The sequence below is a fragment of the Geotrypetes seraphini genome, chromosome 14 (assembly GCF_902459505.1).
Source record: "Geotrypetes seraphini chromosome 14, aGeoSer1.1, whole genome shotgun sequence".
NCBI lineage: Eukaryota > Metazoa > Chordata > Amphibia > Gymnophiona > Dermophiidae > Geotrypetes > Geotrypetes seraphini.
Genome location: NC_047097.1, coordinates 32,308,957 through 32,324,843, shown reverse-complemented (window position 1 = coordinate 32,324,843; position 15,887 = coordinate 32,308,957). Strand labels below are relative to the sequence as shown.

General features: G+C 44.8%; 1 protein-coding gene across 4 annotated transcripts in view; it reads left to right on the top strand.

Annotated features, from left to right (window-relative positions):
• The window catches only part of MAN2A2 (mannosidase alpha class 2A member 2), a 115,056-nt gene that overhangs the window by 57,556 nt on the left and 41,613 nt on the right, over window positions 1–15,887 (top strand). For all 4 annotated transcript variants that reach the window (XM_033920504.1, XM_033920503.1, XM_033920505.1 and 1 more), the window contains 2 exons: window positions 6,727–6,909; window positions 12,892–13,006. In XM_033920504.1, the coding sequence (XP_033776395.1) occupies window positions 6,727–6,909; window positions 12,892–13,006 (298 nt within the window). The remainder of the gene's footprint in view (window positions 1–6,726; window positions 6,910–12,891; window positions 13,007–15,887) is intronic.

Sequence of the window (15,887 nt, the reverse complement as noted above, 5' to 3'; positions counted from 1 at the left end):
CTCTGTGTTGGCTGCTTGGGTCCTCTGTCGGCTGCTTGGGTCCTCTATCTCAGCTCCTGGTATCCTCTGTATCTTCTACTAGTGTCCTATCTGTCAGCTGCTGGTGTCCTCTGTGTCGGCTGCTGGTGTCCATTCTGTCTGCTGCTGGTGTCCACTCTGTCTGCTGCTGGTGTCCACTCTGTCTGCTGCTGGTGTCCTATCTGTCGGCTGCAGGGGTCCTCTGTGTCGGCTGCAGGGGTCCTCTGTGTCGGCTGCAGGGGTCCTCTGTGTCAGCTGCAGGGGTACTCTGTGTCAGCTGCATGGGTCCTCTGTCGACTGCAGGGGTCCTCTGCGTCGGCTGCAGGGGTCCTCTATGTCGGCTGCAGGGATCCTCTGTGTCGGCTGCAGGGATCCTCTGTGTCGGTTGCAGGGGTCCTCTGTGTCTACTGCTGGTGTCCTCTGTGTCAGCTGCTGGTGTCCATTCTATCAGCGGCTGGTGTCCTCTGTCGGCTGCTGGTGTCCATTCTGTCGGCTGCTGGTGTCCATTCTATCGGCTGCTGGTGTCCTCTGTCGGCTGCAGCTGTCCTCTCTAACGGCTCCTGCTGTCCTCTATCGGCTTCTGGTGTCCCCTCTGTCAGCTGCTGCTGTCCTCTCTGTCGGCTGCTGCTGTCCTCTCTGTCGGCTGCTGCTGTCCTCGCTGTCAGCTGCTGCTGTCTTCTCTATCGGCTGCCTTCTCTATCGGCTGCGGCTGTCCTCTCTGTCGGCTGCTGGTATCCTCTCTATCGGCTTCTAGTGTCCTCTCTGCTGCTGGTGTCCTCTGTGTCTGCTGCTGGTGTCCTCTGTGTCGGATGCTGGTGTCCTCTGTGTCGGCTGAAGGGTTCCCCTGTGTCTGCTGCAGGGGTCCTCTGTGTCTGGGGTCCTCTGTGTCTGCTGCTTGAGTCCTCTGTCGGCTGCTTGGGTCCTCTATCTCAGCTCCTGGTATCCTCTGTATCTTCTACTAGTGTCCTATCTGTCAGCTGCTGGTGTCCTCTGTGTCGGCTGCTGGTGTCCATTCTGTCTGCTGCTGGTGTCCACTCTGTCTGCTGCTGGTGTCCTATCTGTCGGCTGCAGGGGTCCACTGTGTCGGCTGCAGGGGTCCTCTGTGTCGGCTGCAGGGGTCCTCTGTGTCAGCTGCAGAGGTACTCTGTGTCGGCTGCATGGGTCCTCTGTAGATATCATCAAACCTATATTTTACGCCAGGGTATGTATATTGTCCTCCCAGAGCCCATAGAAAATATCCCAGTTTGGTTGTGGTTGGAATGGTGTCTTATATTTCCTATGCATCTATGCCATGTTCTCAGTTTCAAAATGCCTAGGTTATACAAAGAAAACAAAATATTAGTAGATACATGGAAAACATTACGATATGTCAGTAATTTAACACCTATTCCAATACATAATTCAACAAATCAGACTATTTGGTAAACTCCAAGATTCAAATTGGTGGATTTAAGGTCATCTGGAAGTATTGGATGATTGCAGGAATACGTGTTTTAGATCATGGTATATCAAATGGTAGGCTGCTTGAATTTTTACAATTGCAACACAAATTTGGCCTTACTAAATCACAAAGTTTTAGATGGTTGCAATTGAAGCAGGCCATTCAGGAGGGGTTCCCTGAATGGAAAAATCTTAAAAATCAATATAGTTTAGAGTTCTTATGCTTTCAGATAGACTTCCTGGGACATCAGGCCGCTCAGTGGTATAAATTGATATCTGGATTTATGACTAAAAAAAGGGAAATTTAATGGGAATTTTAAAAAATTTCAGGAGACTTTGGAGCCATTAGCAAAATATTGTAACATCTAATCATTGTTTTCCCCTATAAACATGCACATCCGGGAGGGGGAAGGTTGAGGGTCTGATAGGATAATAAATTTTGATATATTATTAGTTTGAGGGTCAATATAGAAATTTTATATGTTGGAACATTGTGATTGTTTAGGAGGGAGTATGGAATTAATTCTGAAATAGATATTAATAGAGTATTAAGTATGGTATTGAAGAAAATGTTGTATTTTCTTGTTACACTTATTGTAAGTTTTGAAAATAATAAAGAATTGGGGGGAAAAAAAACCCCCAAAGACTGGTCTTAAAGACATTTGGAGCATTGAGATTAAGCATCAAATTATTGCATCTCAATGGCTACGAATTTGATCTTGGAGGATGAGATGTACAATGTCGGCATCTATGAGACAAACGTGGTTTTTTCTTTTACATAGAACATTGTGGACAGTTCATTTACAAAAGTTAGATAGCGCTAAATCTACTAGATGTTGGCATTGTAATCTCGAAGTGGGACTTTAGATCATTTATTGTTCTACTAGTCTTAAAGCCCGTTACATTAACGGGTGCAAGAATATATGTGTGTGTGTCTTTATTTCTTTCTCTCTCTCTCCTTAGCCGCTTTCTTTCTTTCAGTCTTTCTTTTTCCTTGGCTGTCCATCACCACCCCTTGCCTGCTCCCCCTGTCCATTCTCCCTTCCTTTTACCTCCCCCGTGTCCACCACCACCCCTTCACTGCTCTCCTTATGCAGCAGCAGCCCTTCTCCCTTTGTTTTACCTCCCCACTGTCCAGCAGCACCTCTTTCCTTCTCCCCCTGTCCAACATTAGGCCTCCGTTCCTTTTTCTTCACCCCCCCTGTCCATCAGCAGCTCTTTCCTTCTCCCCCTGTCCAGCAGTAGGCCTCCCTTCCTTTTTTCCCCTCGGCAAAGGATGTTTTCTGCCTCACCCACTCTTTTCTGCTTCTAACATCTTCAATGTTGCGACCAAATCCTACCCAGCTACAGCCCTAAACGGAGCTACTTCAAAGTGCTCAGTTCTTTAATAACTGTCTTTTCTCAAGTTTTCTATTGTCATCTCTGCCTTTAATTTTGAAGCTAACTGCAATTGTCTACTCCTTTATGCCTTCTCTTTTACTCAGTCTTTGTTCTCACTGCTAGTTTATTATTTCAGTCTGTTCTGGTTCTCTGCATGCAGGTCGCTGCCCTTCCAATGTGCTGCTTTCTCCAAGCTCTTGTGCAGAATGTTTGGTAGGTGGGGGCTTTTGTTCTGTTTTGTTTTGCCTCTGCTCGGCAGTTGGTTGCAGAGCGCGCGAGGCAAGCTTTTCAGCCCTTCTCGAGGGGGCGGGACAGGCTGGTGAGGAGCTTCGGGGGCTGCTACTGTTAGCCCCGGCAGAGACGGAGCAGCCGAGCTGAGCTGGCGGCAGAGCCCTCGTGTGTCCCCCCTACCCGGTGCCTACTCTCCCTCTCAGCGGGTCGGGCCGGACCGCGGCTTCTTCGCTCCGGAGCTGGGCAGTTCAGCGGAGAGCGGCCGCAGGGGGATCGGGGCCATGCTACCAGCGTGACAGCCCAAGCCCTCTCCTCTCTCTTCTCCCCTCGTGGGCTTGTGGAGGCGATTGGCAATAGAAGGGCCCGAAGCAGCGTGTGAAGACTGCTGCACACGCTGCTGGAATCGCCAGGTTTTGTAGTCGGGCCCGTGGAAGGGAAGGGGGGCAGCAAAGGACTCGGGTCTCGGGCGGCGGGGTCAGTATAAGAGCTGGGGCGGAAAGTTGCTGGGCTCCTCGGTGGGGGCGCTGAGCAGCCGCGATCTCTATCCTCTGAGACACCCCCCCCTCTCCCCCTCCGCTGGAGGAACGGAGATCTGCGGCTGGCTGCAGTCCCGGCTTGTGGAGGCGATCGGCGGCTGGTGACGTAGTAAGCGCACATGCGCACTCCTGCGGCCACAGACATACGGAACACGCAGATAGGAGTGCGCATGCACGGCTAGCGTTTTATTACATAGGATTGTCCATTTATTTTGGCCTTTTGGAAATCAATTTGGGGCCAAATAAATTGTTTATTGGAAAATCCAGTTGCTTTATCATATGATACTGTATTATTTGGCATGTCAATGAGAGCTAAGAGTCAAATGTCATCTAAGAACAATATGCTTTTACTAATCATGACAGGAGTGACCTACAACAAATAACAAGTAATTGGAAAAATTGGAGGAGACTTAACTATAGTTTTTGGTGGAATTTGTTGTCACATATATAAAATGGAAAAAACAATATCTATACAGAGAGGGTTCTTTTAAAAAAATTCAAGAGGTGTGGGGGCCATTAACAAATTGCTGCAATAAATAATTTCAGTTTTCCTTAATAGTATAAGTTTAAGATAGGGGGAGGGGGGATAACTTATGAGTTTTTATTAATGGGAACGAAAATAGGAAAGTATTTATTAAAGATATAAATAATTAATATATAAAATGAAAGGGGTGGGAGGGAAGGGGATAAAATATATAATTTGATTTATTCCTGAATATTAAGTGTTTTATTAAGTCCATTTGATTGTACCTGTTGTTGCACTTATTGTAAGTTTGAAAAATAAATAAAGATTTTATAAAAAAAAAAATACGGGACCGTGGTGGTAGGGTGGGGATATCGAAAGCGTGCACTTAGATAGAGTCGACTGTAGCTGAACTAGAAAAGGTTCAAAAAGAGCAATCAAGATGGTAAAGAGGATGGAACGTCTCTCGCATGAGGAAAGATTTAAGAGGTTAGGGCTCTTCAGTTTGGAAAAGTGTGTGTGGGGGGGTATGATTAAAGTTCCCAACCCTGCCCTGGAGGACCTCCAGGCCAGTTGGGTTTTCAGCATAGCCCTAATGAATATGCATGAGAGAGATCTGCAAATAATGGAGGTGCCAGACATGCAAATCTGCTCCATGCATATTCATTAGGGCTATCCTGAAAACCCGACTGGCCTGGGGGTCCTCCAGGACAGGGTTGGGAACCAATGGTCTACAAAATGCTGAGTGATTTAGAATGGATACAAATGGATTGATTTTTTTACTCCATCAGAAATTACAAAGATTTGGGGACACTCAATGAAGTTACAGGGAAATACTTTTAAAACCAATAGGAGGAAATATTTTTTCACTCAGAGACTAGTTAAGCTCTGGAACATGTTGCCAGAGGATGTGATAAGAGCGGATAGCGTAGCTGGTTTTAAAGAAGTTTGAACAAGTTCCTGGGGGAGAAGCCTATAGTCTGCTAGTGAGAGAGACACGGGGGGAAGTCATGGAATTACTATTTGGGGTTTTATCAGGTACTTGTGACCTGGGTTGGCCACCGTGAAGATGGGATGGACCACTGATCTGACCCAGGAAGGCTATTCTTATGTCTTGGTTGATCCTCCCTTTGAGTCCTTGGGTTCCTGTATGCTTAAAGACCTCACTTTGAAAACAGAGTTTTTAGTCACTATTATGTTGGCCCAGCAAGTATCGTAGCTACAGGCATTTCCTTGTTGAGTTCCTTTCCTAGCATTTTCAAGGGAGCATGTAGTTTTGCATCTTGTTCCTTCCTTCCTTCCCTCCCAAACTGTCTCCCTTCTGGGAATCATAGCGATTCTTGAGAGCAGAAGCGTGGCATAAGTTGGATTTCCAGAGAGTTCTGCGGATGTATGTGAAACAGACTCAGTAGTTCAGCGTTCGGGCCATCTTTTTGTTCTTTTGGGTGGCTGTTGAAGGGGGGAAGCAGCTTCAAAAGCTACAATTACGTGCTGAATTAAGGAAGCCATTGCGTTGGCATATCTGCTAAAGAAGTTGGTACCGATGTATGTTAAAGCTCATTCAACGAGAGGCAGGCTGCCTCCTGGGCAGAGTGCAGCTGTTTGGTCCTCACTCCATTCCTTTGTGGATGTCCACGCGCACCAAGATGCAGTGTTTGAAGAACGTGACCTCACATCAGGCCTTCTGGGGTTTCACCTGTGATCGTCTCTTCTTTGGTACTTCCTATCTATCTGTGTCAATCTGGAGGGATTCTAAAGAAGAAATAATTAGATTTTACCTGCTAATTTTCTTTCTTTTGGTCCATCCAGACCAGCATTCAGATTTTTAGCAGTACTTTACTATGATTTCCTTGCCTTCATGAGGGAAGTTCTGGCATTCATTTCTGAGCAGCGGCATCTGGTCTACTGGTTTAGCTAGACTGGAATAGGTTCATTATTCCTCTCGTTCCTCCAAATCCAAAACAAACAGGAATTAATGAGTGAGGTAGACACCTTTGAGCTTCCTACTTGGCTATTTGAGGATTGATTTCAGGGGGACTGCATAGCCCACTTATACTATTGTCATAATTCAGTTCTTCACAGTTTCCACCTGCTAACAGAGATGCGTCAGCCCATCCGTCTGTGCCGGTCTGGAGGGATGAAAAGAAAGAAAATTAGCAGGTAAAATCTAATTTCTCCTTAACTTTGATTAAAATACAGTTTGTGCTTTGGCTGTGATTTTCCTTGCAGCACCAGTGGACCCTTTGGGCCTCTTGTGTGTGGTTTTTTCATGGTTTCCTTTAGATACCCTTGTTTAGGAGAGGATAGGATTGTTGTCAACATTTGCTTTGTAATGGGAATACTGAAGAGCAACTACCTGCATGAGATCCTTTATAAGGCAGGGTTTTACAGCTGAGTCCCTGTCTCCATTTATTGGCAAAACCATAGACAGGTGTGGTTGAACTCTATGAAATAAAATTAGTAGCTAAAACCACATGTTATATCAGCATTTGTCCAGATAAAGAAAGTTGGCCTAAGAACAATTTCCATGTAGGGCATAAGGCCAGGAGGTAGAGCAACAAAGAATTAAGGGCTTAGATATTTAGGCCACGAGGTATTAAGAGCAGAAATAGAGGTGTAGCTGTCTTCATTCATTTGTTCTTGGTTTCTTTCTTGCAGAGGGGCAGAGATCCTGTACAGTCTGGCTCTTAATCATGCTCGACGTGCTGGCATGGACAGCAAATATCCGCTTTCCGATTATGCCTTGTTAACCGATGCCCGCCGCAACTTAGGCCTATTTCAGCATCACGATGCAATCACAGGCACAGCTAAAGAGGCCGTGGTGGTTGATTATGGTGTAAGGTAAGTTCCCTGCTGCAATGAAAAAGTATCTTGGCTTCAGTGGCAAGTTGCCTGTGATAATGATCCAGAAGGAGCAGAGAAGAGACCTAATGACACCATAGGCTAGAGAGCTCCTGGACTGGACCTAGTAGTCGATATCTCCCCACCAACTACCTAGCTGGTACCAGACTGAAAAGCCCCTAGACAACAGGCTATCCAAGCAGCAGCAGTAACCATTTTTGATTATTACAAAGATTGATGATAAGACATGGCACGGAGGAGTTGAAGACTGAATGATGGATTAAAAATGGGAAATTGCATGTTCATCCCCCCCACCAAAAAAACCCCCAACTTGGTCGAGGAGTGATAACCTGCACACACTTAAGCTTCAATGGCTGGCAACCGGGATACATTAATAGCAGTGTTTGAGCCATAATTACAACTTTGAGGCAAACCTACCCAATTTCCAACATCTATCATCTTATGCAAGGGCTCTGGCAGTAGTTTAATAGCTGTTGTACTCACACTTTTTTTTTTAACCTAGACTCATAGTTCTGTTCCCATTTCTGTTTGCTTAAAGGGTGGCCCACATTTTCCCTCCCATTCCAGCAGATATCTGGTCTTGCATTCCCCTCTGGAGCTTAATATCATATGTTACTTCCCCTTTCCCTTTTCTTGGGGATAACTGTAGCATCTTCCTTATATCCTCTCAGACCTCTGGTATTCTGTTGTCTTGGTTGCATATATGGGAAGTAGTCACTCGTATCCCATTGATATCTTTCCTGGAATGTCACTAAGTGCCTCTGACCTTCATAATCTTCGTGTTCCATAGTCTAAGCACCCTTTGGCCCATCCCCAGTGGAAATGTGGGATTGCTTGTGGTGGCAATTATTGAGTGTTGCTTGTAGAGTAGCTCAATACTCTTTTCTGTAATTCCTCCTGTTAATCTCCTATAAGTACTCTCTCCTCAGCCTCTCATTTCCATTTTCCCAAGCAGCCCACCTCAGCTACTTTCTCCGTTTCCATTCATTGATTCTGGCGGTCTAAGCATTTTAAACTGCAGTACCAAATAATATCTTTTAAAATCTGAGTTAGCTAATCTCCCTTCTTGTTCAAGAACCTAACCCACCCACCTCCTTACCTATTGATGGTTTCTCTTACCACATATAAATTTGAATATCTTTCAGTTAGAATAGCCACAGGAAGTATTTGGAACAAATTCAAGTAGCTCAGCAACAGTAAGACTCATATATGGACTATGGCAATCGGAACACCTACAGCCCTACTATACGAAACTACATTGGCTGCTCATAATTGCAAGGATCAAGTTTAAATTAGGCATCTCTGCCTTGAAGATCCCGAGAGGGAATGCCCCCAACTACCTAACAGAGTTGGCCGTCTACTCCAGAGTGCTTCCAACAGATGTTTCACCAGAAATCTTTTCCACTTAAAATTCCCAGCATGCAAAAGTATAAAGTCTACCAAGCAAATGACCGTATCCATCCAATAACAATTAGCAAAACGCCGGAACCAACTACCACTTACACTATGATCCTGTGACCACTATCTCAAGTTCAGAAAGCTTTTAAAAGCATTTCTGTACCAAGAGAGGGAACCAACCCTGAAGTAACTGAAATGTTAATTGTAAAAGCCCATCTCTAAACTGCCTAACGACGAGCCAACGATAACTGACCTATACTTGTAACTCTGTAACTATGACCTAACTGTATTAGCGACTGTACTGATCTCCCTCTATTGAATGTCCATGTCAAACTGTCCATTGTAACTTCCCGGGTAACTGACCCAACCTTTTGTAATGTAATCGGACCTTAAAGTGAAAAGAAATCTGATTTATATATGTAGATAACATAGGCAGTATCATCAGTTTCACCAATGCCACTCCCTAACCAGGAAAGCTGGAGCTTCATCCATCTGTCATCGCATTCAGTAGTGTGGTAGCATTGCCTCTGTAGTCTATGGCAGTTGTACATCCTTCACCCAGCCAAAAGGGGATCAAGACTGAATATCTGTCCCATTGATTTTCTAATGTTTCTGTGACAGATGATATAACAAAGTGTATGGGCTGGTCGGAGTAAATAAGATATCGGTAAAAGCAATATATGAGTCTTCACACTTGGTGATCTCAAATCCTTCTATGTCTTTGTACTTCCATATCCCCTGAACCAGTGGTTTCAATGTTAAAACAAAAAGCAAGAGGGACTGCGGCCACTCCTGTCTGGTTCCTGTCTTCACACTGAAGTTATCCAAGTACTTATCCCTGAGGATCCCTAAACATTTCCCCCCAAATACAGGCAAATTTGGCAGTGAAATATATTCAATAAACACTACCAATCAAAACCCAGAATGTTCCTGAAATGGAGTTTAACAGAATAAATTGAAACTTTGATCACTTTCAAAAATCAGAGGGAAAAACACCTCCGAACCCCCCCTCGCCCCCCCATCTGTAGCAATGAACTTCTGCTCTCAGACTAGATAGGATAGAAAACTTCAGCAGTCAAATAAAATCCCTGTTTGTATCCAAAATTTTCAGAACAATGCAAATAGGGTGATTATGCAAACACTGCCACAGTTTATCAATCTTATTTGAAAAAGTACATAGGGTCCTATCTAAACATTTCCTTCCCACAATCCCACCTGCTCTAGAGTTTTAAACATATAAGGCCAGAACACCTTAGGAAATGTTTCTCCACTTCCACAGACAGAAACTTTACTAGGGATGAAGTGTCTGGATCCTCAAATTGAGAACTCGCCTTTTATATTATCAGTCACCCATCTCCCAGACCCAATTCCAGCCTGATTTGAAAGTATCGAGTAAGAAAGATTGCACCAGAGTCTGTTGCCCAATATTTTTTATGAACAGCATAAAATCAACTCCCATATTTGGGTTGATAACAATCTGCAAAAGATTGAGTCTTTCCCTGCCTTTGGAATAACTGTAATTCCCACCAATGTCACTATTTCTTGTACAATCCCTTGAGGCAGCAAGCAAGACCTCAGACTTAGTTGGGAGAGAGCTCTAGGTCCAGAAAAAGTTTTTAAAAACAAACCCCAAACCCCCCAAAAAGAAGCACACACAACTTGATGGATTTCTCTCCCTTTTGCTGGTTATCTTTATTTATACCCTTCCACCCTGGCGAGGGATGCATACAAAATCCCTCCACCCCACCCTTTCTATATCTCAGTCATTCCCACACCTGTCCTGGGGGGAACCCCCAGCCAGTTCAGATTTTCAGAATAGAGTGTAACACAGTGGTTAAAGCTACAGCCTCAGCACCCTGAGGTTGTGGGTACAAACCCACGCTTCTCCTTGTGACCTTGGGCAAGTCACTTAATCTCCCCACTGCCCCAGGTACATTAGATAGATTGTGAGCCCACCAGGACAGTTGGAAAATGCTTGAGTACCTGAATAAGTTCATGTAAACCATTCTGAGCTCCCTTGGGAGAAAATTGAATAAATAAATAAATAAATATTCTGGGACCAGTGGGTTTATGCATCCCTTGCTGCCAGGACCATAGGAATCTTCAGATGATTGAAGTCTTAACTTCTCCCTCTGCTAGCATATCCTGAAGCATGCCCCTTGGACACCAGTCTTGCTTTCCTACAAGCTAGCCTATAAGAGCTTATCTCTTTTTTTTGTGTTTCTTTTGCTAGTTTTCAGTATTTTTTCGATATTTCCTTTGTGGTTTGCCCTCGTGCTGTAGAGGTTCCCTGCGAGGACATCCTTGCGGTGGCGATCATAGACTGTTGGAAAGCGTCTGTTTCTGGGGGTTCCCTGTGCTGCAGTAAGCCCCCTGAACAGCCTGAAAGTCAGATCGGGGCTCCAGGATCGGGAGCTAGCTCACCCCAGGTTCTCCCGCTAGTGGCTGTAGTGCAGACTGAGCGGTTCCGTGGAGGCCCACCCGGGATCGGAACTGGACTGTGTGCCTCCGCCAAGTGGTTGCGCAAAGTATCCGAGGATGGCAGAGGTCACCAGCCATGGCAGCTGGGCTGATGAGGCAGTCAGAAGACTTGAAATCCAGCTTCCAAAGGCTTTAGGTCTCCCTACATGCTGTTCAAGTATTGCCTTCAGCTTCTCTTATACAGCACAATGGAACAGCCTGTTTTAGTGATTCCCTGCATGCCCTACCCCTCTCCACCTCTAAAATCCCAACATCTGCCTTTTTTAGGGATTCCTGTTCCTTTCCTGGGCTATTTTAGTGCAAAATTGGCACCTGCAGCGGCCATCTTGGATTTTTCCCATATGAATAAAACTATATTATTTTTAGCTGGGAGCTTCGTTTTCGCTCCAAACTTCACAGATGGCCTCCCCAGATTTGGATAGGATGGATTAATGCCTCGTTTGGGGTGGATGATTGTCAAATGTGTAGCCATGTTCCACTTGCGCTGCAGTCCGCGAGGTTTGCACAAATGCGGTGCCTTCCTGCTTGAGCCTTCTGTCCCAGTTTCCATGAAGATCACGACTGGGGACTCATGGGAGAGCGCTGGCGGCGTATCGGCGAAATGCAAGCACGGTTCTGGAGAAAAGCCTCATAAATCTTCCAAGCACTCTTAAGTCTGAGGGGCACTCCCCTAACGCTATTCCTGCCACTTGTGACTGAAGTATTCTGTTAGCTTGATTTTTCTAGGTAGCATTCTGTATTCCACTCCATGTTCACCTTCCTGGGAGTGAAAACTTGGAACGACCTCACAGAAACTATCAGAATAGAACTTAACTACAACACATTTTGGTGGAAACTGAAAACCCCTCTTATTCATTCCTGAACTCTACTTGAATGTAAGTTCAACTTATCTGCTACTATCCCTCCAGCTCCCTACTTTCTGAAACTTCAATCTATTATGTCTAATTTGTCCTAATCTCAATGCCCCTAAAATTCCTCCCTTACCTCTCCTGACCCTTTTGTCTCCTATCTCCCTTTTTTGCTGTAAGTTGCCTTGAGCCTATGTAGGTATTGTGTGACTCACAAATAACAGATTAGACTAATAATTTAATTTCAGTTTCCTCAATAGTAGAGGGGGAGGAGACGGGGGTTTTATTGATCCTTGCTCTGTTATTTGCAATTTATAAAATGACAATTGTACAAAATATTGTTTCTTTTTATACTTTAATAAAACCAGTTCAATATAAAATCATAACTATTTGAGGCTCGTGCAGATGGGAGCAGACATTTTGCAGGAATGGAGACCAAGGTCGTGGGGAAGGGGTCAAATCTTTTCTCTACCACTGACAATTCCCTCTGACCAAAGGCATAGCTAGGTAGGGTGCAAAGGGAATAGCCTCAAGATCTGGTGCCCCAGACATCAAAACCTGGCTATGCTTCTGCTTCTGCCTCTGACCCCTATGGCATTCGGACTAAAGCGAGAGGGAACTGACGATATTCGGTGCCATTGCCTGTAGAGTTAACTGGGCAGATAGAGAGGCAGTCCTATCTTTGTTTATGTTTCTTAATCAAGGTCCAGGACCCGATAAAACCAGGAAGGGAAATAAAGAAATCTGAAATATTTCCAGATTTTATATTGAACTGCCCAAAAGTTTCCCCAAAATAATTGGTTTTAAGCAGGGCTCTAAACTTGGGAAATGCTTCTTCAAATCAGAGGTGAGACGCTAATTTGTCCTATGGTTAGGAGCTAGTAGGAAAAATGCTGCTAGATTCATAAAGCTAACTTCCCGATCCATGACTGGGCTGAATTTAGTGGCTTGAAAACCATTGGCATTGATGAGGGAGGGGGCAAAGGCCTATTTCATTATGAGAGATTCAACTTCATGTGTAACTTTTTTTTCTGCTTTCATGTTGATTCTTTCTGCTCCCTTTGTTCCCAATCCTTTGGTTGTAATTTAACAGTTTGCACATATGAATCCTTATTCATCTTTTTTTTTTTTTTTTCTTTCTCCCCATCATCCCAACAAACGTTTTCTCTTTCCATCCTTGACTTCCCTGTCTTTTTTCATTCTCTTGTCTGTGTCTTATTGGTGCTCTCTGCAGGTTGCTTCATTCCCTGATGAATTTAAAACTTGTCATCATCAATGCAGCTCACTACCTCGTGCTTGGAGACAAGGAGACCTACCACTATGACCAGGCTGTGCCGTTCCTTAGCATGGTAATAATCGCCTTTGTGCATCTCCCTTTTCTTTGTCTAGTCACCTGTCATTTAATTGCACTTAACTTGTGTGAGGCTGTTTGTGGGGAAAATATGGCTACATGGCATCCAAAGATTAAAATGAATTCACTTTAATCTGAACTCCTTTATTTTCCAAATCCTTCATCTTGGCCATTCGGACTCCATTTCACTCTCCTTAGGAGATATTCAGCCATCTCGTTCAATCACTAGATCCTTCATGTAGACTTGGCAATCTGGTTTCTTGTTCAATATAGCAAAAGCCTGAGATAAAGTAAAAATGGTGCTTATAGCCTGATGTTAGGGTTGTGGAAGTTCTTTAGAAATGGCTTGTGTTTCACCACTCTGATCAGAGATTAGCCAGTGTGCCTAAACTTGTCTGTAATATTCCCAAGGGGCCTGCATACATTTTAATGTATACTTTTCTAGAACTCATTATGCTCCCCTATAATTCTGCTTAGATATGTTCAAAATGTTGTATATATTTCATAGGAAATTTTCAGTCCAAAATCCTAAATGAGTTTGTGCAGGCTCACTTTGTAATTGAGTAATTGAATTAGAAAAGTGGTGTGGTTTTATATTGCTGAGCTATGTGAGCCCTATGAGGGGTATAAAGAAGTAAAAAAGGGGGACTTTTTAGCTTTTATTGTTATTTACATAAATCTATTCTGTTACACAGAACATACGAGTCCTGACAGTAGGTGAATATCCCATACTCGTGAGTTGGTTGTAGGAGGTTGGAATTTACATTCTTCAATTCTGCCGCCGCCTCCGTTTTAGAGCTCCCTTCAGTTTTTCCTTCTGCAAACAAATTGAGGAGTGTGTTTCCAATCTGCTCTGATCATTTACCTTATTTTTCGCTCCATAAGAAGCACCTGACCATAAGACGCACCCGCCTGTAGAGGAGGAAAAACCAAGAAAAAAAATTCTGAACCAAATGGTGTGCCCTGTACCATGTCCCCCCTCTGGTGGTCTAGTGGTAGGCTGGGACAGGGTACAGGGCACATCTAGTGGTGGGCACGTCTAATGGTAGGCAGCCAGCCAGCCAGTTCCCAGCCAGTCCGAATGGCTAGAACTAACAGGCAGCCATTTAGAGTGCAGCAAAGGACCAAGTAGGCACGCAAAAAGTGTGTGCCTGCCTCGTGCACCGCTGTGCTGCTGCTGGAAGAAAGCGGGAGAACTGAGGCAGGAGCGCAGAAAGCGTGCTGGATTGCCAGGATGGAAAAGAAAGGTACGGGGTTTGGGGGGGTTTACATTCACTCCTTAAGACGCACCCTTATTTCCACCCCCTTTTTGGGGGTGGAAAAGTGTGTCTTATGGAGTGAAAAATACGGTATTATATTTGGGCGGTTTTGTTTCTCTGAGTCTTAGGCTTTTGGTGCTGGATAGAACCCCCTGTGACCCTGGGGGCAGCTCTGCCTGAAAGAGGATGCAGACTCTGTGTCAGAAGTCTGCAACTGGCATAGTAACCTTCGGGTTCCTGTCTAGCTGGCCTGCTTGAACCTTTTGAGATCAGGGTCTGTTCCCTTTGAAACTAGTTCGCATCCTGATTTATCAGATGCTTTAGCGAATGCTGTTTGGCCCTGGTTTTCAGTTCAGCAGGTGCCGGCTACATAAATCCTTCCCCCAACTTGTGTGTAGATCTGCCGGAATTGAGATCTCGGTTGGATATAGAATTTAACTAGCAGCCTAAAGATTTCAGCATGTGGACCTGGATGTCCGAGGCAATGTCCTTTCCAACTTCCATATCAGCTGCAGCAGGCTTTCCCAGGACACACACAGAGAGTGAGTACTGCCTATACAAGTCTATGGGGAAAATCAAGGAGGGGAATCTGAATTTGTTGGTTTAAAGGTTTTCTGGGGCTGTATTTAGGATCCCCTATCTCCAAAACCCCCTTCCCCAAATTTTTTTGACCTTTGGGTTAGGGTTTTTTTGGGCCATTTGGGCCATGACCACGTTTTAATGGTGGCCATCTTGGATTTTCCAGATTTGGATAAAAAGTCTGCCTCAAAAACTTCCACGATTTGGCTGAGTGGCAGGGGAAGCCATAAAGCTTTTGGGGCTTTCTTTTTTTTTAATGGCACAAATGTTGTGCATGTGTTTACACATGCACAGTATCTGCCCCATTTTAAAAAAATGCTCTGCCAGCTCCCTCTCCCCCCCCCACTTCCCTGCCGACCGGCACTGGGAGACAACCACCCTGGACCCCCGCAGCAGTGAAAATTGGCAGGTGGGATGCCCACCCACTCCTGCCAACAGAGGTCTCACCCCCATCCCGGTGCCTTTGTGAGAAGTTGAGAGCAGGGGGGATGCTCAGTTCCTACTATTTCGAGGTCTGCCAGTCTGAGGTGATGCATGCCCCTCCCAAGGGGTGGAGCCTTGAGTGTCTGAGCCAATCAGGCCTTAGACTCCTCTCTCTGAATCCCATCATAAAAAGGGGGGGTGAGTGAAGGGTGGATGTTTCAATGGGAAAGACACTCCAAGCTCCATAAGATAATGCATGTTGATGATTTTGATGGGTGGTTCATTCACCCTAAATTCTTTAAGGTGTTATTTAACCTTGTTTAATATTTCTTACAGAACAGAACTGTGTTTGCAGGGAGATTCCCTTTACCCCCTCCTTCTTGTTTTCTGTGTTGTATTGCTGTTTGATTGCTTTGATACTAACTGAAGGGGGCTCCACAGGACTGGAGAAGGAGGCGGAGCTGAAGAATGTAAACTTTATCTTCCTGCAACCAGCTCGCGAGTGTGGGATATTCACCTACTATCAGGATTTATATGCTGTGTTAACAGAGGGAAGATTATCAAGGTAAGTACCAGTACCTAACCTTCTCTTTCATTTATTTTTCAATATTTGTGTTA